This window comes from Xyrauchen texanus, chromosome 35 (genome assembly GCF_025860055.1).
Source record: "Xyrauchen texanus isolate HMW12.3.18 chromosome 35, RBS_HiC_50CHRs, whole genome shotgun sequence".
In the NCBI taxonomy this organism is placed as follows: Eukaryota; Metazoa; Chordata; class Actinopteri; order Cypriniformes; family Catostomidae; genus Xyrauchen; species Xyrauchen texanus.
The window spans coordinates 36,411,860-36,439,639 of NC_068310.1; the positions used below are offsets into that span (position 1 = coordinate 36,411,860).

Below are 27,780 nucleotides of genomic sequence, written 5' to 3' on the forward strand. Positions count from 1 at the left end.
TTCTCAGGCTTGTTCTTTGTCGGTTTTCCAGAGCTGATCTTTGAACTCCGGTGGTAGAGTATTGAATAGATCTTCCTCAACGATCAGCCCGGAGCGTTTGAGAAGGTGACATTCGGAGAGCTCCACCGGTAACCCCTCCAGCCGGTTTCCGCGAAGCTCCAGCTGCGTCAGACCCGTCAACTCCCCGAAACGTGAAGGCAACGCCGTAAGGCAGTTATTTCCAAGATTTAGCGTCCGCAGCTTTTTACACTGGAACAACTCAGGAGGCAATGTCTCAATCTGAAACAGAGGAAAACAAACAATCTTAGAAATAAGAATCTCTTCAAGAAACCATTTAAAGGGACAGTACACCCAAAAATTAAAATGGACTCGCCCTCATAATCTCATGATTTTCTTTCATCTGTGGAACACAAAAGGAGATGTTAGGCAGAATGTCAGCCTCAGTCACCATAGACTTTCATGGTGTGGTGCAGCTGCAATGAAAGTGAATGGTGACTGAGGTTAATGTTCTGCCTAACATCTCCGTTTGTGTTCCACGGAGGACAAGAACGTCATAGGGGTTTCAAACAACATCAGGGTAAGTAAATAATGACATCATTTCAGTTTTTGAGTGAAAAGTTTGTTTGTGAGGACTAGGGTAGTTTTGTACAATATAATATTGTAGTTAGTTCAGAAATTATTTCTACTTTAAAGTCACTGCTTCAGAAGGCTCGAGACCCTGAGAACATTTTACAGACATGAAAGCCAATTATCTCTAGAGTATCCAGCTAATTTTGGCCCACACACACACCCACCCCACAAAAAGTGAACATGTGCATCTAGTTACAAATAACACAAATTATACAACTAATTTAGATAATAATGAGCTTATGAAGAAGCCAGAAACAGCGAGAGATTTTGTGTATGCAGTGCCACACACACACACACACACACACACACACGCTATTTTCAGAAACATGCCACACACATGCTCTCAAACACACCCATAAATAAAAACATCCACAAGTGCACGTTAAACTGAAAACACATGATGTGCGTATGAGAGAAAGACAGGTTGAACGTCTTGCATAATGTTCCTGGACTTTATGTCCTTACATTCCTCATTTACCTCGTCAAAATACTGACTATACCAAACACAACAAGGCCGATTGCACACTTGAGAAAACAAGAGCGTTTGACACCGGACTGGTGAGAATACAGGAATATTTGATTTCCAAACAACTGGACCCACATGTCTATAATCCTCATTGGTCAAAGGATGACCGGTCAGAGTGCATTGCAACAGGAACGTGGGCTAAAATAATGAACTCTGGATTTGTTAAACAAGCACCATATAAGCACAAGAAACCACTTTATAGGGTATATAGCACTTACAGTTGAAAAAGAGTCGTCAGACACGTGATTGGTTAAGTGTCCAGTCGATGCACCCTTCAAAATGTCACCGGAAACTGAAGGTAATCAGGGTATTTCTCGCTTATTCATGAAGCATTACGGAGGATTCGGACATATTAATCCATTGGCATACTGCTTTCGGCATATTATTTTAGGGAAGCATGCATATAGTATACATGCATGCTCGATCCCGTTTATAGTTGCGTTCCAAAATGTTTTAGACCGCAATTCACAATGCAAAGTTTGTTCAAGTTGCATTCTCAATATTGCCACAGGGGGCGCTGTAGGAGACATTAGTGTGAACTGTCTGCTTCTATGGTGAACTTACGATTTCAAGTCAACTTTCATGGTGGGCAACTGTTTGAAGAAAACATTTCTGAGCAATTAAGTTAAAGCGTTATATATTTATAGCAACTTAACTGAATAATAACAATCCCAGTTGACTTGGCACAGACTTTTGAAGGTAACTATTGCCCCCTTGAGTACTGATGTTTCTTACAAAAGCGGTAATGCAAGAGGGCACATTATGTATGTTCAACAGTACTGTGCGTTGGCAATGCATTGCCAAATGCTCTCATCTGCAGAAGCATACTTGGGTAAAGTATGTTTTTGGCCTTAAAGTTTTCACAACTTTTGACAACACAATGGTACGTCACATTCAACATCAACTGGCACTGAGTTTCTGCATTATCTACTGGCACTATATAAAAAATTGTGTGTTCACAATCATGTGACATAATCATGTCCCTGTAAGAAGGGATATTCCAACCATCCGAGCAATTTAAGCTTGAAGTACCACCTGTTTTCAGCAGGGGGCAGTAAGCAAAACTACAGCTGTATAAGCAACGCACAGTTGTACAGACAACAAACAACACTCATGCTTGCTTGTCACTGTGCGACAACACAAAACAAGAATGCGTTCTAGCATTCAAACAGCTGGTTGGAGGGCACTTCCGAATGCCGACTTGCTTTTCTAAGTTTCAAACTACTTTTAACTTAACACAGTGACCTAAAAACAATGTTTATGACGCGACCCAACCAAAGTGAGATGCTCCAAAAGTGGCCGTCGGACGAATGTGTCCATTGACGTGTCCTTAGAAAAGCCCTTGTAAATTGATTTTGGACAGACTGATGAATTCAATTGTAGACTAATGACTCTAGGCTAATGACAGACTTATGTTCAATAATACAATACATATCCTTCTAAAGCCACTTTTTGTATTGCCTTATCAATGCTTGACTCGTCTGCCACAATAATGTAATGTTTTAATTAATTATCTGAATATTATCTATAACATTTACTTATTTTTTTACAATTCTAAATAATTCTATTGAATTTATTTAATTATTGTTATTTGGGAGCTTTTTTTCTGCAAATATTTATCCATGCAATTATTTGTGATTAATCGGCATATTGTTTAATTAATTTGATTAAAAATGTTAATTGGGATTTTACCTTTCCTTTAGTGTGTAATATAGCCGCTTCTGCTTGTAAAAGGTCTGCAAAGTAACAAAGTCCACGCCAAAACGAGTTACTCTCTCCCTAGGGCTGGGTAAGTAAACTTGATCAGTTACTGACAACCTTAAAGCATTTTTAGCATTGATTTAGCTAGCCAACTATAGCCATACATCCAAACAATATCTAACGTTACGTCGGTTCCAGTTTATAGGACTATGTCACCGCGCACAGAAACGTTAATTTAACAAGTACACAAGCATGTACCACTACAAGTTAGCCGATTGTGTTTGCTAAACGTTAACCTTACCTCTCGGTGTCCCAGTCATAGCGCCGCTGCATTCATCAGTAGATTTGGAGGACTCATGTGGTGGGCATATTAAAGGAAGCTCAGTGGCAGGAGAATGCTGAGAGGATGACCGCACCGGCTCGGTCTTCTTGCAGTCAAAAACGGGGAAACTTTCTGCTCTTATGTTTATTCTGTGCACTGTCAAGTGCTTCATCAGATTTGTCGTTTTGCCGGTCTTGGCAACAATTATCTTGTTGCAAATATTACATCACGCACTGTTGGCATCGAGCCTGGTGAAATGTATCCACACTTTTGATCTTTTCCACATCTTTCACATGTATGGGGCTTGAGAAGCATACACACTACAGCCTTACCCGTGAGCCACGTCTCTAGGCGTAACCGGCGTAAACTAGTGTTTTTTCCTTGATGCCTAAACACAGCCAATCACCGGCACTTTTAGATTTGGGCACATCTAGCATGCTACATGCTTATCACTGACGTTGACTAGATTAACCCCTTAGGTATCGAAATTTGGTACCGAACGACAAGACATTTTTTGATACTCAATAGTAATCGAGGCAATTTGGTCAGTGCCTAAAATGTATCGAACTCGATACCCAGCCCTATCTCTCCCACAGAAATCACTGCTCCTGAACTGCCTGAAATGCCTGCTTTGCAGTCCAGCCATTACTTCCGTGACAAAGCTACGTCACTATGTAACACATTTGCATAATGCCCGCCTAAGGGCTACTTCGGTTATGGTAAGGTGCGTCACATTTCCGACACACGCTCCAAGCGGTTGACCAATCACAACAGACTGGTCCAGCTGACCAATCAGAGCAGACTAGGCTCTGATTGGTCAGCTAAAGGGGGCTTTAAAGAGACAGGAGAGCATTTCAGACAGAGGGTGAAAAGAGGTGTTGCAGCAATGTACAGTATGATACAAAATAATGTGTTTTTTTTTATTAAAGCATGTAAACCTATACTAGTAGACTAGTAATAAAAGTATTAACCTGTAAATGAGCATAATGTGGACTCTTTAACCAATTGACAGCCCTACTACATAGCTATTTGACTATTGCTTATGATTAACAAAACAATAACTTGCGCTCCTAAGTTACATCAGCCAAAACATAAAGTTGGAACGTTGGTTTTAGAGGCCGTGCAAGTCACTACATTTTGATAAAAGATTACTAAAGACAAGCACTTTCTTGGAATCACATGCACTGCTAAATCATTCACAACAAGAACAGGAATGTGCATTAAGAATGTAAATATGGTGAATTTAGACTTCATGTTAACGTTGAGGATATGAAATCAATCTCAAAGAAAACGGTGTCTGCTGTTTTACTCAAACTCAGGTACGACCATCTGATGAAATCTCACAGGATCATGATGTAACGTGCATGTGCAAGTCTGTACGTTTTACGATCAACTCACTCTGTTTGCAGTAACTGCAAAGTACTGCAGATTCTGCAGGAAGCCGATGTCTGGAGGGATGCTGGTCAGGTTGTTGTGACTGAGGTCCAGGTAACGGAGCTTCCTGCAGAAGAACAGCTGTGCTGGGATCATCTCAATCTTGTTTCGGTTCAGGTAGAGTCGCTCCAGGTTGGTGAGGGTGCCGATCTGGATGGGAATGTAGGCGATCTGGTTGTACCAGAGTTTCAGACACACCAGTCTGTGGAGATGCTGGAAGCTGATGATCTCCTCGATGGTCTTCAAGTTGTTGTCCTTCAGATCAATCTCCTACAAATGACATGCTAGTTAGAATAACAGAGCCAAAGAGGCTTGTGTGAGCATGAACATTCCTGTGGCAAGATTTAAAGAGCTAAGAAATGTACAATTAAAACATTTTGGAATAAGATACATGTTTTCAGGTGATGTTTAGCAAAGCATACCGACTGTAGAGACTATGTTACAATATTTTGTATTGTGTAAGGATGGTTAAATGAAACCGTTATGGATGTACCTGTAGATTGTGAAGGCTGAATATGGAGTGAGGGATCCTCTCTAGATCGCAGCGCACCAGCTCAAGCTCCGTCAGGTTCACCATCTTCTTCAGACTGTTCAGAACCATCAGTTTGGTCCCTTCGTTATTGATGGAGAGTTTCTGCAGGTGCACGCCAACATCTGTCACCATCTGCAGGAGAAAATAATGGATTTAGATCGTCATTTTGAAACTTGTATTCATGGTTTGAATTAAAGCTGGGCATTGCTAACTACTCCAGGATATGACAAGTTGCCATGATTCAACATCATCAGGGCTCCAGACTAAAAAAAATATTTAGGAGCCATTGGCTCCTAAACTGAAACATTAAGGAGCCAAATGGCTGTTTTTAGTAGCCAAATCACAGATTTTCTCAATTTAGATTGTGGTTCAGAAAGAAGATAGAAATCCAAAAGAAAAGTCAGCTGATAACCCATTCATTGAAGGTTTAATAAACAGTATATATAGTTGAGAAGATGGGGGGGGTCCCCTTTTTTCACCCAATTTGGAATGCCCAAATCCCAATGTGCTTTTATGTTCTCGTGATGGTGTAGTGACTCGCCTCAATCCGGGTGGCGGAGGACGAATCCCAGCTGCCTCCGCATCTGAGACCGTCAACCCGTGCATCTTACCAGTACAACTCACCAGAGAACGAACCGCGTTATAGCGACCACGAGGACGTTACCCCATGTGACTCTACCCTCCCTAGCAACCAGGCCAATTTGGTTGCTTACGAGACCTGGCTGGAGTCACTCAGCACGCCCTAGTATTCGAACTAGCGAACTCCAGGGGTGGTAGCCAGCATCTTTACCACTGAGCTACCCAGGCCCCAGTGTGTTGTCTTCTTGAGTATCAGTGAATGTTTGCACCTTAATAGTTGTGTACAAGTCCGTCAATTGTCCTAAGTGTCAAAAGACTAGATTTTAAACGATTGTCGCAATCAATTATTTTAGTCGCAGTCTGGAGCCGATCATGATGCATCGTAATATCATTATTAGATAGTGATTGCAGTAAAATGCCAAAGAGACCCAGCATGTACGCAAAAGAGAACGAATCTGAATCTGAATGAAGATACCAAAACTACCAATATACTACAATGGTAAATGTCCAAGTTTAGTACCATATTATACCTCATATTACGATGATATTAACATCGGTTACAATCACTGTACCATGGTATCGCCCCGGTACTTTTCTGCACAGGAAAATGGCACTGTTTCTGAAATTGTTTATACATTTCTATCCACGTCATCACCTCACCTGAGGCAATTTTGTGAGATTGCTCTTCAGCCGCAGGACTTTAAGCCTCTTGAGCTCTCTTAGGCCGTCGATGACGATGTATCGGTTGTTCTCTGCACTGAGGTTTCCTGTCAGATGGAGCTCGCTGAGGTTCTTCAGGCTGTAGATCCACAGTGGAATCTCTTTAATGTCCGTGAACTTTATGTGTAGTGATTTGAGGTTCTCCCGCAGGAAGGCCAGAGCAGGAGCCTCGATTTTGGCCGGTGTGTGGTAAAGCCACAACTCCACCAGGCTGGACAGCTGAGCGATGATGGGTGGAATCGTTACATCAGGAATCAGTTCCAATTTCAGCACCTGGAAAATACATCCCCGATAACTTAAAAGTAAATGCATAATAACTGTCATTTTGTATGCATGCAAAATACTCTCTCCTATCTCAGATTAAAGGGATGGTTCATCATTTTGGGTGTGGCCCAACAAAAAACTAAAACAAGAGTTTGTAATCAGAAGCATGAGTCATGTGGGAGGAAATGACTCTTAAATTCCTCCCAAGCAGTGGTGAAAACATAAACTTGTTGTGGCATCATACCACCAGTGTTGGGATACTCTAAAAAAAAATAAAGCTATTTACTAGTTACATCTTCTATAGTGTAATTAGATTACTGTACTAACTACTCTGTCTTAAAGGTAATTGTATTACTTGTTACTAATTACTTTCTAAAAACCCTTAATAACCTCGACCAGATGAAAATACAAGGATAGACATGAAATTGTTCTTTTAATTCTTTCAAATAAATCATATAAAATCAAAGAAATTATTCATGAACTGCCCAAAGAATTTAAAGATTTTATCATTAAACGTTACATTTCGATTTGAAATTCACTATTGTTTATATAGAGTTGTTCTAGAGCAGACATGGGCAATATACGGCCCGCGGGCCAGATCAGGCCCTCCACACGTTTTAATGTGGCCCACGGCTCATTTATCGCAAAAGCGTGTTTTTTTCCATTTGATATTTCAGTTAACTTGCATTGGGACCTAACGCATCTCCGCAAATGTTTAACACGCTCAGGGTTGCCAGATAAGAGACAAAACACCCCCAGTTTGAGATTTATACTTGCGCAAATTGGAAATATTCTGCCTAATGTTATACTTATTTTGTGCAATCTGGCAACCATGCACAAGAGTGCGCTATTTCTATCTCTCGGTTTCCCCTTTGAACAAATTTAGCGATCTGTAGTGCAATATTCTGCTCAAGGAAATGTGTTAAATGGCTACTCTGTGTCCATTCTTGAGGCTGCTTGTGATGTTTGGTGCTACTTTGTAGGTAAACCTTCTCAGTGATTAAATTAAATATAAAAGTAGATCTCGGCATCATTGACATGCGAGCAAAAGCAAGCCAGAGACGAATATGTATTATGTATATGTATTAAACATTACCTGCTAAAGTACGCTTTAAAGCAGTCTGTCAACACACAGAACATACTGCATTAACATACGCATGCACACACACCTCCAATTCCAGCAGGTCAAACACTGTATCCGGGATCCCGCTCAGCATGAAGAGGTGCAGCTCGAGTTTCTCTTGCGAGTTCTTGGTGATTCTCTGCCGGATTTTCTCCAGAGTCCACTCGTTATTCAAGTTCAGCTGTCGCAGTTTGTTTTCGCTAACTTCTGACAGGAACACAGCGAATCGCTTCGAGTACAGCGGGTCGTACTGATCAATCATGTGCAGCATGAAGGCAAAGTCGTTCTTCACGTCGGGGATGTCGCTATACCTGCTCTCCTCGCGGATCGACTCGAAAGAGTAGCGTCTTAGCGAGCTGCTAATTATCCAGTAGAGCGTGTACATGCAAATGAGGCCGTACACCATCACTAGACTGATGTAGAAGCAGGCCAGGATCTTAAAAAGAGTCGCGAGCGGATGAGCACAGTGGTACATGCTATAACCGGTCAACCGCTTGATGTCCACGGTACACTTTACGCTAAACTTAATGTAACGAACGTAGTACAAAGTGTAGCTGATGATAAAGACGAATTGGATGACTTTGATGATTGTTTGGCGGATGTAAAGATGGTGTACGATGTCTCCCTCTTCAACGTGGATACGGAATTTCTTCACCTGAGAAAAGAAAACGCATGAGGTTAGTTTCGGGAATACTTGGGCTCCGTTCCAAAACCTAGCGAGCTGCCTCGCTGTCTACATTAGGCAGCTGCCTGCAATCTAACCAAGGTGGAACAAGTCTGCATGTCAAAAATAGTGCCATTCACGGAAGACTCGATTGATGTTAGCATGTTGCTAATCTAACAGCACCACACTCTAATGAGCATAAAAATACCCCTTACAAAAAATCTAGAGTAGTCGCAAAATTGCTGCAAACTTGCCGCAAATTCACCTCTCATTATTTTGAGAGGTTCTCCACTACCCATAAAGTGCTGCAAATGTATTTGCGGCAAATAACAAGCTCATTTGTATGTGAAAATAATAATAATAATAATAATAATAATAATAATTGCGGCAAGTTTGCAGCAATTTTGCGACTACTCTTTTAAAGGGTACATTTACACAAATATTGGGTAAAAAAATACATTTATTACATTGAACTATTTTCTACAGATATTTTTGAATATTTAATTAAATAAGCATATTAATAATGCTATAATTAGGATTTGGCGAAAAGAAAGAACCAAGGGTGTAGCATAATTACACTGCCTACATTTTGGAACAGCCTTTGCGTTGGGATCACGGTTATTATACTTAACGAAAAGTTTGCAGGAAAAAGAAAACTAACCTCAAGGCTGGGAATTGATACAGATTTCCCAATTTTATTAGGATTCACATGCATTTGATTAGTTTCCGATTCATGGGTATTCATGGGTATTTTTCAGTTATAATGTCCATTTAGCTTACAGACACAGCCTGGCCCAAAAAAATAACGAAAAAGTCGCAGTTTCACCGATTTAAGGCAGTGTTATGATTCGGGGTTGCTTCAGTTGGTCTAGGCTCAGCGAAGTTATGTAGCTATAAAATGAAGTCTGGGGCAGTGGTGGCTCAGTGGTTGAGGCTCAGGGTTACTGACCAGAAGGTTGGGGGTTCAAGCCCCAGCATCACCAAGATGCCAATGTTGGGCCCTTGAGCAAGGCACTTATCTCCAGGTTGCTCCAGGGGGATTGTGCCTGTAATAAGTGCACTGTAAGTCGCTTTGGATAAAAGCGTCTGCCAAATGCATAAATGTAAATGTAAGTCAGCTGACTACCTGAATGTACTGAATGACCAGGTTATCCCATCAATGGATTTTTTCTTCCCTGACGGCAAGAAAAATTCATATTCCAGAATGACAATGCTGAGATTCATCGGGCTTAAATGGTGAAAGAGTGGTTCAGGGAGCACGAGGAATCATTCTCACACATTAATTGGCCACCACAGACTCCAGACCTTAACCCCGTTGAAAGTCTTTGGTATGTGCCGGAGAAGACTTTACCGAGCGGTTTGACTCTCCCGTCGTCAATACAAGAACTCAGCCAAAAATTAATGCAATGTTGCGACGTTGCATAAGGTTGTCGAAACAATGCAACAACGAATGTGCACCTTAATCAAAGCTAAAAGGCAGTCCAATTAAATATTAGAGTATGGGATTTGTTTTTGGCCAGGCAGTGTATGAAAGAAATTTGCAGATAATGACTAATGCTACTAACTAGGTAGCTTTTTTTATTTTATCAATAGTTTTTCATCATTTTGGTCACATTTGAGCTTTTTAAAAATTATTCCAACAATAAATATATTGTCTTGAAATTGCATGTATTATATTGCAGGAATACAGGTTTGTGCAAAACGTTTTATGCGGTATAGTGATTGACCATGAAGCACATTTAACCGTTCGGCCACACAGCCGCATTACTGCATTCACCTATAGTACCCGCCCGCGTCTCAGTTAATGAGGAACTGGTATTACCACCTTGTTTACACACAAGATTTCACTCAAAGCTTCAGCTCCATACTGGAACAAATTTAGAGTCATATGTTGAAACACGGAGCATGGATTTAGCTCCGATTCAGGAGTTTTCCCACATAGCCTAGTTGAGTCCGCCGTCTGCATGCATGCAGCTTAGAGGGAACGTCGATTAAAAAATTATGCCATAACTAATTGTATTGATATTAAAGGTTTCTTTTTTTTCCCCCCATTTGGGACGGACAATTCCCAATGCGCTCTAAGTCATCGCGGTGGCGTAGTGACTCGCCTCAATCCGGGTGGTGGAGGACGAATCGCAGTTCCTCCGCGTCTGAGACCATCAATCCGCGCATCTTATCGTGTGGCTTGTTGAGCACGTTACCGCGGAAACATAGCGGGTGTGGAGGAACTAGAACTATTCACGCTATTCTCTGAGGCATCAACGCACAACTCACCACACCAAGAGCGAGAACCACATTATAGCGACCACGAGGAGGTTACCTCATGTGACTCTAACCTCCCTAGCAACCGGGCCAATTTGGTTGCTTAGGAGACCTGGCTGGAGTCACTCAGCACGCCAACTCCTGGGGTGGTAATCTTACTTGCTGAGCTACCAGACCCTTTAAAAGGTTTATTTTTTTATGTTTCTGATGAACAACAAACTGTGAAGAACAGAAAGGATATTAAATGAGACATTTACATTCACATTTCTGCCTTCAAACCCTCCAAAATATGGGCCCCATTCACTTCCATTGATTATTTTTTTTTTTTAAAGAAAAGGAGGGACGAGTCTTTAAAATATAAATCACACAAACCTTCTCAAACAGAGCTTTGGCCTGCTCGCCCTCTTTCTTATCCAAGACACCCGTCTCGGAGCGGTCCACGATGCCCTGTTCAATCCGAGACTTGGTTCTTTGCAGCATCGGAACGCTTGCCTCCACATCCTGGTCAATGACACTCAACGTTTTTTTTTCCATCGACCCGTTCATCTTCCCTGCCGGTTTTGGGTCACTCTCCTCCACCACGGTTTCAGACAGTGCTCTCGTTGTCCACGGGGAGTCAAAACATTTCAGCAGGATCGACACAAAATGCTCCAGCTTCGAACTGGTCCTTGGAAACTTAAACCAGAAGTTACTACACGCTAGAAAAATGAGTGTGTGGAGCAACACCAGATACGGGAAATACTTTGCAAACCAGTGGAGCTTGTTTTCGTAACATACAGCATCCACATAGTTATACTGGTGTCTGTCGAGGTCATATTTGATGCCCGTCGGTTCAGGATCGAGTGGCACGCTGGCGTTGAGTTGTTGGCAGGTCTGGTTCACGACCCATTTGCATGGCAGGCAAATCATTTTGTCCTGCGTGACCTGCAGCGTGCCACCAAAAACTGCAATCATCAGCATTACGATGGAGATGTAGTCTGTGAACACGTCCCACCATGGTTTAAGAATTCGGTATGCCGGCTGTGTGTCAACAAAGTACCGAAGTTCAGTGATGGGAATCATGACAGTTTACCTGGGAAACAGATGGGAGGGAGGATATTATTCGATACTATTGCAAAATACATATTTATCCATTTATTTTATACAATTAAATTCAAATTAAGACCAAAATAGATTGATGTTGATGGGTGAATTTTACGAAAAAGGTCAAATCTGTGTCATATTTCATCCCAAAATCAAACAAAAATAGAAATTATATTTTGTATCATTTTAAATATTTTTTTAAACCATTAAAATGTATTTAAAACTCTAATAAAATATATTTTATTTAAAAAAAAAAAAAAAATTTAATATCAAAATGGTGTCCTTCTGTCATTTATGGACAAGCATGTCTACCCACTTGAAAAAAATAAGTAATATAAATATATATTATTTAATTTGTATAGTTATGGTATATCTGCACAATTCAATGGAACGTATACATTCGTTCCACTGAACTTAATTAATGCTGATAAATAAAAAGTGTCCAGGTGTTTTTTAATTTACAATAATGTGATTTGAGAGAGCACAGGAAGTGCTTGATTTTCATTCAAACAATGTCACAATTAAAATAAAAAAAAGTTTTTCAATCTAGTATTTAGTTTCAAGGAATGTACACATGCGGTTTGGTAATTAAAGCGAGCCACGAGTTTGACATTATAAAGGTGGTTGACACACTCAGACGTTTTTTGGCCCGAGGCTGCAGTCAGCTGGCTGTCTGTACCAATTCTAAACTCCAACCTGGCAACCCTAATGAAGTCAGTCAGGACATTTGATGTGGATCTTTCAGTTTGTCAAAGGTCACACATGTAGAGTTTCACAGACTCTGAGTTGGGTTGGGTTTAGCAGACACGAGGCAGCTGGGATTAATGATAAACTCCAACCTGGCAACCCTAATGCGTTTAGACCATGTTGGTTGCCAGGTTGGAGTTTAGAATTAATCCCAGCTGCCTCGTGTCTGCTAAACCAAACCAAACTCTTGAGTCTGTGAAACTCTACATGTGTGACCTTTGACAAACTGAAAGATCCACATCAAATGTCCTTACTAGCACACACAGTTATTCAGTTATTACCCACAATTCAGTAATACACTGATTTGGTTGTAACATGAAAGGCCAGACAACAAGAAACAAAATAAACTGCTAAACTTGTATTAAATCAAGAACATTCCTTTAAAACCAACAGTTCACCCAAACATAAACATTTACTGATTTGTTCAGCGTCATTTTTTCCCAGGGAGCACAAAAGGTGCATTTTCCGAAATATATCCTGGCCGCTATTTACATACAGTGAATGAGGACGGCTGTCATCAAGCTCCAAAATGACAAAAATGTCCTTGGAAATCTTCAACAATGAACCTTTTGTATTCCACAGAAGAAACAAAGTCATGAGGTTTGGAAAGACAAGAGGGTGTGTAAATGATGACGACTTTCATTTTTAGGCTGAACTGTTCCTTTAAATGATGGCAATTCAATAACGGAGTTATAAATAGAGGACACCAGTATTAAGAGACACATCAAAAGGCAGTGCTGTGGAGTTTACGAGCTATTGAAAGAGGCTAATCAATTTGCAGTATGGAATACTTTATTGATTTAGCGGACTACATGTCAAGATACAAATATTTAATGAGTTACTGATGTGAGTCTCAACGCATTTTGTTCCGGTGTATAATGGGGCGAAGACTAACTCTCTCACCGTTCTGTTTACTTCAACCCATCCTTAACTCACAAAAACTCAAACTCTCTCTTGTTAATAAAGCTTTGCGATCTACATCACCTGAAGCTGTTTGGAAAGTTTAAAGCGCATCTGTGATCGGTGTAATTCTTCCTCTCCTCAGTCAGGCGCGAGCTGCAGTGCTGCTCTCACGCCATCGTCAGGGCTGGACACATCTGGCATACCGGGCATTTTCCCGGTGGGCCGACGCACTTTGGGGCCGATCAGGGGCGGACTGGCCATTGGGAGAACAGAGCGGGCCGGTGGGTAGGCCACAAAATGTGCCGAATGGGCCACGATATGCTAAAATGTGCTGCCACGTTATGCAGAACCGACCACAAAATGGCACCGCGATATGTAGAAAAGGACAGCGAACACCCCCTCGCTCAACTTTTGGGCCAGTTGCTATGTAAAATCCCGGGACGATTTCTCTTCCCAGTCCAGTCCTGGTCATCATTAGAGTTTAATGTGATCCCATGTTACGTTAAATTAGATCAAACGACTATTCGACAATGAAAATGTAAAAACTGTCGACGTTGTCGATAACATTAACTAAACGTTTCAGCTCTAAATCACAACTTTGTGTGTCTAGTTGTGTCTGATGTGGAACCAACTAAAATTCCTAAATCAAATAGTTTTTTATAAACTTGAATATAAAACTTTATTTTCGATTAAATTAAAATTATAATAAAATAATAAATTAAAATACATTTAATTTTGATACATTTATTTAATTAATAATATAAACTTGTTTGTTTTAGTTATTGGCTATGCAAATTATTTTATTACTTTTTTCTTTTAAACATTCATCATTTCAATTTTGTTCCATTATGACACTTAAATATATTTTCTAAAAATACATTGTAAGTGTTCCATTTTAAGTACTCACAAATATTTTAGCCCATTTTTTAAGCATTTCAATTTCATTACAAAATTCCATCAAACTGTATTTTGTAATTTTTAACTAAATTAAATAAAACTTAAAATATTTAGATTTTTTATTTTCTTAAAGATCACTCAATTCAATTTGTCATTTATCCAGTGGTATCATAAAGGGCTGTTGATTTAAAAGCGTTAATTTAGTGCGATTAATTGTACAAAAATTAACGCGTTAAAAATATACGCCATATATATATATATATATATATATATATATATATATATATATATATATATATATATATATATATATATATATGTCTGCAATCCAAGCTCATGGTTTACTCCTTACAGGGCCATCCCACAATATTTACACACAGATGTCCTTATCTCTCAAACACACACCCTCTACAGCTGAAAATGCATACATAATTCACACAAAAGATACAAACTCTCAAAAACTCTCTAACACACATACAATGGCTGATCGTTTACACATCATTCACAATGACACTGTCTGTCAATCGCACATTATTCAGATGAACTATAGAAAATATCCCACAGAACACTGACAATACAGTAATTACAGCTTGAACATGTGCTGACAAATGTAGCCCAAATAACTGAGGTATAAACCATTTTTGTAGACTACATAAAGTAATATAAATATATTAATATATTAATAAATTAAACATACAAACGTTATTTTTTGTAATCCTGAAGGAGTTTTATTTATGGTACTTGTATGACGCTTTTTGGAGCTTGGCAGTGTCAAACACCATCCATATCCATTTTATAGTAAAGCGCAGCTTGGACATTCTGCTAAATGAATCCTTTTGTGTTACACTAAAGAAAAAAGTTACACTGTTTGGAAGTGGAATGACATGAGGGGGAGTAATGGATGACTGTATTTTATTTTTGGGTGAACTATCACTTTAACGACAACAAAAAAAGCAAACTGGAATATCTGAAGGCGTCTCTCTGGCCTCAGCGAACGGTCTATGAACGATGAAAAAACACAAACCGACACATTTCATATATAAACTGTCTTTCTTCCTTTCTCAGTGCTGGACTCACTTTAATAAACCTCAAGTGTTTCAAATGCCATCTTCTAAACAGACAATTATTGCACATCCTTCAGACCGTAAACAGGAGACGCAGTGTGTGTTGACAGGATCATTGGGCAGCTCCTTTCCTCTAGGAGCAGTTTTGTTTTCACACAAGACCACGCATGTTTGTCTCTGTCCATCTACTGATCCACTCTGGACCAGCGCTGCCCCCCAGCCCCCCACACACACACACTTTTGAGATAAAAGCCTCTTTCTTTGAATGTAATTACTCATGCCCTTTTCCTCTAGCGTCTATATTACAATTCCACAGTAAGCCTCCCATTCTCATAAGCATAATGAGGACAATATTTAATGATGTAATTACTTTTAATATCTCAATTATTACACTTAATGCAATTTAATCCTCAACAAAGCTGCCATGACAACCACTAACTGAAGTTATGAGCAGTGTTACGGCCCTTAATCTAATTCAGCTCGTTTAAATCACACAAAAGACAAGGACCGAACATAACAAAAATCACAGGCAGTTGGGTAGCGTTTCTGATGTTAATCACACCATAAGCTTTAATGACAGAGACAAAACACCTCATGAGATGAACAAACAATAAATCATAAGTTAACCAAATAAACAACACAGGTAGGGCAGCTACAGGAAAAACAGGAAGCCTTAACTAACCCTATAGTTCCAGGAGAGATCTTACCTAACTCCCGAAAAGAACTAGAACAGGTGAATCTTCCGGGCAGCTGCTTACCTTCACTGTACTAAATAAATAACAAAAAGTATACTAAGAAAATAACACCACTACCTGGTTTAAACGAATAAACTAAAGTCAAAGAAACAATCGTTAGGATCGCTCCAGCATGACGAGGCAAAGCAAAGAGTAATCTCGTCACAAGGCGAGAAACCCCCAGCTGGCAATCAGGCGAGCGGGGCGGAGAGAGAGCGACCGCCCGACATCAACGACGTCACAGCTTAAATAGCAGGAACTCCCATGACGTCACTTCACTTCCGCTGTGCAGGGAAAATCCCTTCTCAAATCTCCACCTACGAACTCAAAAGAAATAACACACACACTAATGGTTCAATATACCCACACGTAACACCCTCACCCTTAAATGATTAATTGTAGGGATGAAATGATCTTACCTCAGAGTAAACTATAATTAATTCAAATACGAGATAAAGCGTCAGCAATCACGTTATCCTTACCCCGAATGTGACGAATGTCCAGCTCAAAAGTCTGTAAAAACAAACTCCAACGCATCAGTTGTTTTTCATTCGATTAATAAAAATCAAGGGATTGTGGTCCGTGTAAACAATCAGTGGGTGCGAAACAGAACCGATATAAACATCGAAATGTTGAATGGCCAGGACGAGGGCGAGCGCCTCCTTTTCAATAATGGAGTAACCTCGCTGATGTTTGTTAAATTTTTCTTGCTGTTGATGCAAGTGACACCGGGGCAGGAGCTGTTCTCCTTCAACTAGATCAGGCTGGTGTGGAGCTGAACTGAAAAGGTTAGAAATGGAGCAAGCGTGCCGCCTAAAAGAAATAACACACACACTAATGGTTCAATATACCCACACGTAACAGCAGTATTAGGCTATATAGCAAAGAACACTCTAAGACACTCCTGGCTCACTTTATGGCAAAGAACGCGCTACAGTTGGATTACTTTATGGCAGAAATCCCTCTATAGTGGATCTCTGACAGAGCCTCTATGATATCATATGGCATGGCACATATGAGCTCCTGCATTAGTGGATGTGCAGGACCACTATATAGTAGACAACCCCATGTGACTGTGAAACCTCTACATTGGGAGTCCTGCAGAGAACACTCTAAAAAATATGGGAGACAACATTATATAATGGGTCACTATCTTGGAGACAAAACCCTACAGAGGGACTCCTGTTATCACTGTATGGCAAAGAACCATTTTTAGGGTGGTCTCCTGAATCATTATGTGGCAAACCTCTCAATAACTATATGGCACAGAACCCTCTATAAAGAGACTTGTGCATAACTATATGACACAGAACCCTCTATAAAGAGACTTGTGCATAACTATATGACACGGAACCCTCTATAATGAGACTTGTGCATAACTATATGGCACAGAACCCTCTATAATGAGACTTGTGCATAACTATATGGCACAGAACCCTCTATAAAGAGACTTGTGCATAACTATATGACACAGAACCCTCTATAATGAGACTTGTGCATAACTATATGGCACAGAACCCTCTATAAAGAGACTTGTGCATAACTATATGACACAGAACCCTCTATAATGAGACTTGTGCATAACTATATGGCACAGAACCCTCTATAATGAGACTCGTGCATGACACAGAACCCTCTATAAAGAGACTTGTGCATAACTATATGGCACAGAACCCTCTATAATGAGACTCGTGCATGACACAGAACCCTCTATAAAGAGACTTGTGCATAACTATATGGCACAGAACCCTCTATAAAGAGACTTGTGCATAACTATATGACACAGAACCCTCTATAATGAGACTCGTGCATGACACAGAACCCTCTATAATGGGAATTGTGGATAACTATATGACACAGAACCCTCTATAAAGAGACTTGTGCATAACTATATGGCACAGAACCCTCTATAATGAGACTCGTGCATAACTACATGACACAGAACCCTCTATAATGAGACTCGTGCATAACTATATGACACAGAACCCTCTATAATGAGACTCGTGCATGACACAGAACCCTCTATAATGAGACTCGTGCATGACACAGAACCCTCTATAATGAGACTCGTGCATGACACAGAACCCTCTATAATGAGACTCGTGCACGACACAGAACCCTCTATAATGAGACTCGTGCACGACACAGAACCCTCTATAATGAGTCTCGTGCATAACTATATGACACAGAACCCTCTATAATGAGACTCGTGCATGCCACAGAACCCTCTATAATGAGACTCGTGCATGCCACAGAACCCTCTATAATGAGACTCGTGCATGACAACAGAACCCTCTATGATGGGAATTGTGCATAACTATATGGCACAGAACCCTCTATAATGAGTCTCGTGCATGCCACAGAACCCTCTATAATGAGACTCGTGCATAACTATATGGCCCAGAACCCTCTATAATGAGTCTCGTGCATGACACAGAACCCTCTATAATGAGACTTGTGCATAACTATATGGCACAGAACCCTCTATAATGAGTCTCGTGCATGCCACAGAACCCTCTATAATGAGACTCGTGCATGACAACAGAACCCTCTATAATGGGAATTGTGCATAACTATATGGCACAGAACCCTCTATAATGAGACTCGTGCACGACACAGAACCCTCTATAATGAGACTTGTGCATAACTATATGGCACAGAACCCTCTATAATGAGACTCGTGCATGACACAGAACCCTCTATAATGAGACTCGTGCATGACACAGAACACTCTATAATGAGACTCGTGCATGACAAAGAACCCTCTATAATGAGACTCGTGCATAACTATATGGCACAGAACCCTCTATAATGAGACTCGTGCACGACACAGAACCCTCTATAATGAGACTCGTGCATGGCACAGAACCCTCTATAATGAGACTCGTGCACGACACAGAACCCTCTATAATGAGACTCGTGCATGGCACAGAACCCTCTATAATGAGACTCATGCATGACACAGAACCCTCTATAATGAGACTCGTGCATGGCACAGAACCCTCTATAATGAGACTCGTGCACGACACAGAACCCTCTATAATGAGACTTGTGCATAACTATATGGCACAGAACCCTCTATAATGAGACTCGTGCACGACACAGAACCCTCTATAATGAGACTCGTGCATGACAAAGAACCCTCTATAATGAGACTTGTGCATAACTATATGGCCCAGAACCCTCTATAATGAGACTCGTGCATGACACAGAACCCTCTATAATGAGACTCGTGCACGACACAGAACCCCATATAATGAGACTCGTGCATGACACAGAACCCTCTATAATGGGAATTGTGCATAACTATATGACACAGGACCCTCTATAATGGGAATTGTGCATAACTATATGGCCCAGAACCCTCTATAATGAGTCTCGTGCATGACACAGAACCCTCTATAATGAGACTTGTGCATAACTATATGGCCCAGAACCCTCTATAATGAGTCTCGTGCATGACACAGAACCCTCTATAATGAGACTTGTGCATAACTATATGGCCCAGAACCCTCTATAATGAGTCTCGTGCATGCCACAGAACCCTCTATAATGAGACTCGTGCATGCCACAGAACCCTCTATAATGAGACTCGTGCAAGACAACAGAACCCTCTATAATGGGAATTGTGCATGCCTATATGGCACAGAACCCTCTATAATGAGACTCGTGCATGACAATAGAACCCTCTATAATGGGAATTGTGCATAACTATATGGCCCAGAACCCTCTATAATGAGTCTCGTGCATGCCACAGAACCCTCTATAATGGGAATTGTGCATAACTATATGACACAGGACCCTCTATAATGGGAATTGTGCATAACTATATGGCACAGAACCCTCTATAATGAGACTCGTGCATGACAACAGAACCCTCTATAATGAGACTTGTGCATAACTATATGGCACAGAACCCTCTATAATGAGACTCGTGCACGACACAGAACCCTCTATAATGAGACTTGTGCATAACTATATGGCCCAGAACCCTCTATAATGAGACTCGTGCACGACACAGAACCCTCTATAATGAGACTCGTGCACGACACAAAACCCTCTATAATGAGACTCGTGCATGGCACAGAACCCTCTATAATGAGACTCCTGCAAGACACAGAACCCTCTATAATGAGACTCCTGCACGACACAGAACCCTCTATAATGAGACTCGTGCACGACACAGAACCCTCTATAATGAGACTCGTGCACGACACAGAACCCTCTATAATGGGAATTGTGCATAACTATATGGCCCAGAACCCTCTATAATGAGACTCGTGCATGGCACAGAACCCTCTATAATGGGAATTGTGCATAACTATATGGCCCAGAACCCTCTATAATGAGTCTTGTGCATGCCACAGAACCCTCTATAATGAGACTCGTGCACGACACAGAACCCTCTATAATGGGAATTGTGCATAACTATATGACACAGGACCCTCTATAATGGGAATTGTGCATAACTATATGGCCCAGAACCCTCTATAATGAGACTCGTGCATGACAACAGAACCCTCTATAATGAGACTTGTGCATAACTATATGGCACAGAACCCTCTATAATGAGACTCGTGCACGACACAGAACCCTCTATAATGAGACTTGTGCATAACTATATGGCCCAGAACCCTCTATAATGAGACTCGTGCACGACACAGAACCCTCTATAATGAGACTCGTGCATAACTATATGGCCCAGAACCCTCTATAATGAGACTCGTGCACGACACAGAACCCTCTATAATGAGACTCGTGCATGGCACAGAACCCTCTATAATGAGACTCGTGCATGACACAGAACCCTCTATAATGAGACTCGTGCATGACACAGAACCCTCTATAATGAGACTCGTGCATGACACAGAACCCTCTATAATGAGACTCGTGCATGACACAGAACCCTCTATAATGAGACTCGTGCATAACTATATGACACAGAACCCTCTATAATGAGACTCGTGCACGACACAGAACCCTCTATAATGAGACTCGTGCATAACTATATGGCACAGAACCCTCTATAATGAGACTCGTGCACGACACAGAACCCTCTATAATGAGACTGCGTGCATAACTATATGACACAGAACCCTCTATAATGAGACTGCGTGCACGACACAGAACCCTCTATAATGAGACTGCGTGCATGGCACAGAACCCTCTATAATGAGACTCGGTGCATGACACAGAACCCTCTATAATGAGACTGCGTGCATGACACAGAACCCTTTATAATGAGACTCGTGCATGACACAGAACCCTCTATAATGAGACTGCGTGCATGACACAGAACCCTCTATAATGAGACTGTGCATGACACAGAACCCTTTATAATGAGACTCGTGCATGACACAGAACCCTCTATAATGAGACTCGTGCATGACACAGAACCCTCTATAATGAGACTCGTGCACGACACAGAACCCTCTATAATGAGACTCGTGCATAACTATATGGCACAGAACCCTCTATAATGAGACTGTGCCACACAGAACCCTCTATAATGAGACTCGTGCACGACACAGAACCCTCTATAATGAGACTCGTGCACGACACAGAACCCTCTATAATGAGACTCGTGCACGACACAGAACCCTCTATAATGAGACTCGTGCACGACACAGAACCCTCTATAATGAGACTCGTGCATAACTATATGGCACAGAACCCTCTATAATGAGACTCGTGCATAACTATATGGCACACATAGGGCTGGGTATCGTTCAATATTTTTCGATATCGATATCTTGAAAAAAAACTGAGCAGGAAAACGATGAACACCAGTATTACCGCTGGTTGGACGTTAGGTGGTACTATGGGATCATTTTCGGTAAACATGGTTAGGGATAAGCTTACACAATAAAGCAAGACATCTTGATTTCAAACTTTGAACATCATTTTTACTAAAAGTTCAAATGAAACTGGAAAACAATAAGTGCATTTAAAATGTGGTGTTCAACTTTTTGAAAGATGCCTTAACAAAAGTTTTGAACATCTCTATGGCAAAGAAGCTTCATCCATGCATTCTCTACCCATCGGGTATATCGTTTTCCAGGAAAATATATCATGCGTGTGAATAAATTAGTTTTGTTCCCTCCTTCACGAGATAGATGTGTGTGTATATATATATATATATATATATATATATATATATATATTTATTACGTAACCACCTTTCCATTTACCACCAGGCAAGAATCCGTCTAAACATGCAGGCGGAAAATAACTTACACAAACGAAGACATACAAACAATTATAAATGTAAAAAATAATCATTATAATGATGATATTAATAATCACTGAAATATAAATCATTGTTCGAGGTGAACGTGCTTTTGTATTATTTTATACATTTTGTATTGTATATAGTTTGTATTATTTTACAGGCTGCAGAGTTGCGTTCACAATAAACTGCTCTGTGGAAATAAAGTGTACTGAACTCAAAGCACCTCCTGAGAAGAGATGTCTGAGATGCACTCATAAAAAATAAAAATCGGTAGGCAGAAACAAAGTGAGAGATCTTTAGATACGCGTGTTCCACGAGACCGCACGCCTCCGTATCAGCGCGTCATATATGCCCATATACGGCTTTCTGTCATCTGTACGTAATAATATAATAAAGAGTGTTTCTAAAAACACATGTATTTGTGTCTATGGGAAAATTATTTGTAATATTAACTTGATAATAATAATAATAATAGTAGTAGTCTTATAATAATTGAATACATGGAAAAACGAGCCAAATATGGTGATGACATGGTCAAAGTCATCAGCTACTGGTGATCACTCTGACCATCATTGATCCAGAGAACATCGTCTGTTTGCTCACCCAAATGTGCATTTCTCTCAATAAATTAACTAAATGTTCAGACAGTCACTTGCCGTTTTCTCCGACACATTTAGAATCATTACAGCTTTTCCTGTTGTCGCTGCGGCTCGCTTCATGCATGCGCTTGTAAAAATTATATTTTAAAGGCTCATTATTACGGTTTAGTATTTCTCTGTAGTGTAGAACTGTGTTAGCAATGTTACTTATAACATTCTTTCTCAAACCATTTTCTGATACTAGTGTTTTTCCTTGATGCCTAAACACAGCACCTTTAGATTTGGGCACATCTAGCATGCTACATGCTAAAAGCTACATGCATATCACCAACGTTGACTAGATTAACCCCTTAGGTATCGAAATTTGGTACTGAACGACAAGACATTTTTCAATACTCGATTGTTTAGAGCAGTGGTTCTCAAACTTTTTTGAACAAACGCCCCCCTGACCTCTTCATGATCCTCTTAACGCCCCCTAAAAAAAAAAAAAAACACTTCAGAAATACTATTACAGCCAAACAATTGCAACACTGATACCTGAAGCCTGAGTTTTTGGTAAAAAAAAAAAACTGAAACAGAAGTTTCTTATTGTATTTAAACTACATGTAAAAGCCTCAAGTTGAGTAATATTGTGTTTGGAAAAAATGCAAAAACACATGGATTGTTTGAAAGGTATTGCAAATGTATTTAGAAATTCAAACAAATTCAGGCTCACACACACATTTTTTAAGATGAACCAATCACGTGAACAATAACGTAACTAACCTAAATGGCCAATGAAAAAGCAGCGGCCGTTCACGCACTCAATTAGGCAATATATACTAGGCTTCAAATTTGAATAGCCTACAAACGGTCATTTGATTTCAAATGACGAACAAAGACGACAACAGCTCGGCCACCTGAACTGAACCGAAGAAAAAGCGACGTCAAAAACAGCCACTTTTTTTTATTAATTACGGTCATTAGTGTGAGCCCTGAGCACTATTTATGCGCCTAATTATGTATTCTGCGTTATGTACAGAAAAAGCCGGTGAAAGCGCGCCTCTATTTTGCGCTGAAAATTCTCTGCCTCTTAAAAGCATGTTTAACTTAGAAAGCGGCTCTCCTGGCATATCCTCCTGGTGAAGTGGCAGCAGTAATCAGAGCAAGACGAAGACATAGGCTAAGGAGAAGAGCTGAAAAGATTTTTGCGCAGGCCGCCTGTTGAGTACCTCTGAGTAACGCCCCCATTTGTGCCTGAGTGCCCCCCTCTCTGCTGCCTCGTTCACACCGCCCCCCAACACTGTCCAAACGCCCCCTAGGGGGCGGTACCGCCCCCGTTGAGAAACACTGGTTTAGAGGCAATTCGGTCATTGTCTAAAATGTATCAAACTCGATACCCAGCCCTAGGCACGCAACCCTCTATTTGACTTGTGCATAACTATGACACAGAACTCACTATAATGAGTCTCAATCATAAGTATATGGCATAGAGCTTTCTATTTCAAGTACCTTCTATATTTAGAGCATTTTAACAACATTCTGAGGCCTTTCTGAGAAAACAAAACAAACAGACAGACATCAAAGACAACCTCATGACTGTCTTTGACCTGTTAATTAAAAGTTTGAGAGCACATTTTTATAACTGTCCATTCTAACAAATTTTTGCCCAAGTACAGTGAACTCCAGGTGCATCTTGCAAACACACACACACACACACACACACACACACACACACACACACACACACACACACACACACACACACAAAGGGTATGTTGTCTAACCCTCTTTGTTTGGCTTTTTACAAGGACAAATTGTCCCCACCTGCTGCTAACGGTCAGTACTAGAGCCATACCTCAAACAAACGCAAATACACATTTTAACTTTATTTCTTGCATCGTCACAAATCATTTTTCCAACCAACATAGTTGCCTCTGTATCACTAATTCTTTAAAACATGATATTTAAACAAAAGAGTGGGATACTGAGAAAGAAAATGGGTTTTAACATGTTAACTTGCCTTCTTCATAGGCCTGGGAGACCAGTTTAAAAAATGGATCAAATAAAATGATCACTTAGAAACCCAGCATGGTGTGTGTGTGTGTGTGTGTGTGTGTGTGTGTGTGTGTGTGTGTGTGTGTGTATCCTATGGGTTCTCAGCTGAAAGCCTTTCACTCATAATGACATTGAAATAACCACTGGCTTTTTCTGGCCACTAATTCAAACTACTCAAATGTCTGCAAGACCGTCTGTAAAGTGCTAAAGTGTGAGTAAAACCACTTAAAAGCAATTACTATGTTTGTGCATATGCTTGTTATGGTATAAACATATAGTCTTAGAAATGGAAGTGAAAATTCTGCACGCTAGAAAATGCTTTTTATTGATGACACATGCACATTAAATTTCTGCTGTCCTGTATAAAATTACTAGTATGAGTAGTATATCAATATGCCATTCCGAACATTTCCGGAGAAAGAGATAATGGGATTAGATGGATAGATAGAAACATTATTTGCATCTAACCATTTACAATGCTTCTGATGCATTTAGGCATTTTAAAGAACACTAGAGAAAGGCAGCTGGGGTGTTTATAAGCTCATAAGGTGCCATGTTTGGTGTCGCAGACATGCAGGCCTTGGGTTACACATACCACACGGCAGTGAATTAAGGGTGTGCCCTGCTCAGATCGACCATGTTTCCTGGAACACTCGCTGCCTGCTTCAGTTAACAAAGACCGCTTCACACATTAATGGAAAACATCAGGCCTACACATGTTCAAATCTCTCATATCTTCCGCCTCAGGTTAAAAATTTAGCATTAAACGACAGCGAATGCCTTGTGTAGAACTTCCCCATACAACATCTTAAACTGCATAAAGACGACCCCAGAATGTAAATTCTGTCATTATTTACTCACCCGCATGTTTGTGGAAACACAACTGTTAATTTCTTAAAAGGAGATGTTTTGCAGGATGTCCAAGCTGCTCTTTTCCATACAACTAATGTGGATGGTAACTCCAAAACAGATAGCCCATACGACTTATGCACTATATTCCAAGACTTCTGAAGCCATTCAACAGTTTTGCATGAAGAACAGGCTTGGGATATTGCACAACAATCTCATGGACTACATTTATGCTGCATCTGGAACTTTACAGTTGTAGTCACCATTCACTTTCATTGTATGGAAAGGAGCAGCTTAGATGTTCCGCAAAGCATCTCCTTTAGTGCTCCATAAAAGAAATGAAAACATATTGGGCAGGCAACATGTGGGTAAGTAAATTATGATGGAATTTGAATTTTTAAGTGAACTGTTATCCCATGCAAAGGAAAATGCAATAACTACTTGGTGTTTTCAGTGTTTCCCAGCAGTTACTTCCATACAGGAACGACTAGCATTTGTTACAGGTCAAGTCTCCATGACATGCAAACCTGTGTATATTTTCATCTCATGCACTCATTGTGCTAAGTGGCTGTATACTCAAACTGTAGCGTCTTAAGAAGCTGCAGAACAAAGAAAACAGTCTAATTGGCCCTATAATATAATAATAAAATAGCATGTGATATGCATGACCCAGCAATGAGTGTTGTTTGCTTGAAGTACAGTCCTGTGAAGTGTAAGAACACAAAAAGCCATTACTTTGATTAGATCAGGCCCATCAGGACTATCTCAAGACCAACCCCCCCTGCACTACACAGTATACACACATTGAAAACATACTGGAAAACACACGAAACGAAACACAATAATTACTGTGATCAAATAAGGCTAACTCAACACACACACACTGGTCCTGCAGTCTAATGATTTTCCGTGAGTGGAAAATTAAACCATGACTTGTTTGACTCTTAAAAGCCACTGTTGTTGGCGAACACACCCTCAACACCTTTAGCAAAACATTCGCGACACAGACGCACACACTTAAACATCCGGGGCAACTCACCGGCTCTATTAACGTATCGACCTCTGGATCCTGTGGCGCATAACAGATACATTTCTTTCCTCTGGTCCACGATACAGAGCGGCAGTCGTACACTCCTGCAACCCGAAGAACGAGTTGAGGAACGCGGATAAACCACGCCCAGGAACACGCGTCACCAGAGCGGACAGAACCGCCCGAGATGCGATGAAATACTAATCATACTATGGCGAAGGCTTGGCTCATGAATATTAATGACGCAATGCGCCGTTCACCCGGTACGCCAACCTGATTGGTTGATTGTCATTCCGTATCATTCCGTAGGCGCAAGTTGTAATTTTACGGTTTTATCTACATCGCGCATTTTAAACAAGCTTTCTTCCACGAGAGCATACTATTCAGTATTTAACTATATTGAAATTATTTAAAATTAGTGTTGCTAATATTAAAATTGTCTTGAAAACTGTGTTTGCATCTGGCATCATATTGCCTTACAAAACATTACATAATTTATAATTGTTTTCATTTTTTTCATCCATTTTTGAGCCATGGAAGTGCCATTGTGATATAGCTTACAATATAAATTATTTACAGTTCATTTGTGTTAATGTCCTATTTTTTTTTATTATTATTATTTTACATTTAATAGAGGCTTGAATAAACTAAAAATAAAAAGGCCAATTCCAATGGCACAATTACTTGAAAATCTTGTCAATTAAATGCTCGTTGTTGAAGGACTTGTCAACGATAACAAAGATGAGAAGAAAAAGATGCATCGTGACAATAATACTGTATGTACAGGCTGTTAATAATCTAAAATACGCTATTATTCCTATGTGAGGAATTTACAGCAGAGTAATTAA

The 27,780-nt window shown here is 40.3% G+C and overlaps 1 protein-coding gene across 1 annotated transcript; it reads right to left on the bottom strand.

The window, feature by feature from the left end:
- Nucleotides 1-2: 2 nt before the first annotated feature.
- LOC127628688 (volume-regulated anion channel subunit LRRC8A-like) lies at nucleotides 3-27,079 on the bottom strand. Its single transcript, XM_052105481.1, has 7 exons — nucleotides 26,942-27,079; nucleotides 11,130-11,829; nucleotides 7,878-8,486; nucleotides 6,385-6,717; nucleotides 5,107-5,277; nucleotides 4,578-4,883; nucleotides 3-279 (listed from the first exon to the last, which is right to left on the bottom strand). The coding sequence occupies exons 2-7, from the start codon at nucleotides 11,817-11,819 to the stop codon at nucleotides 4-6; spliced, it is 2,385 nt and encodes a 794-aa protein (XP_051961441.1). The 5' UTR covers nucleotides 11,820-11,829; nucleotides 26,942-27,079; the 3' UTR covers nucleotide 3.
- Between the last annotated feature and the right edge of the window lie 701 nt (nucleotides 27,080-27,780).

Bases quoted from the DNA above. Each gene is read 5' to 3' on its own strand.
- LOC127628688 (XM_052105481.1), bottom strand. From the start codon at position 11,819: ATGATTCCCATCACTGAACTTCGGTACTTTGTTGACACACAGCCGGCA. The intron at 6,718-7,877 runs GTGTGTGTGCAT...TGTATTTTCCAG, and splicing joins TTGACCTGCTGGAATTGGAG to GTGCTGAAATTGGAACTGAT. The intron at 5,278-6,384 runs GTGAGGTGATGA...TTTCTCCTGCAG, and splicing joins ATCTCACAAAATTGCCTCAG to ATGGTGACAGATGTTGGCGT.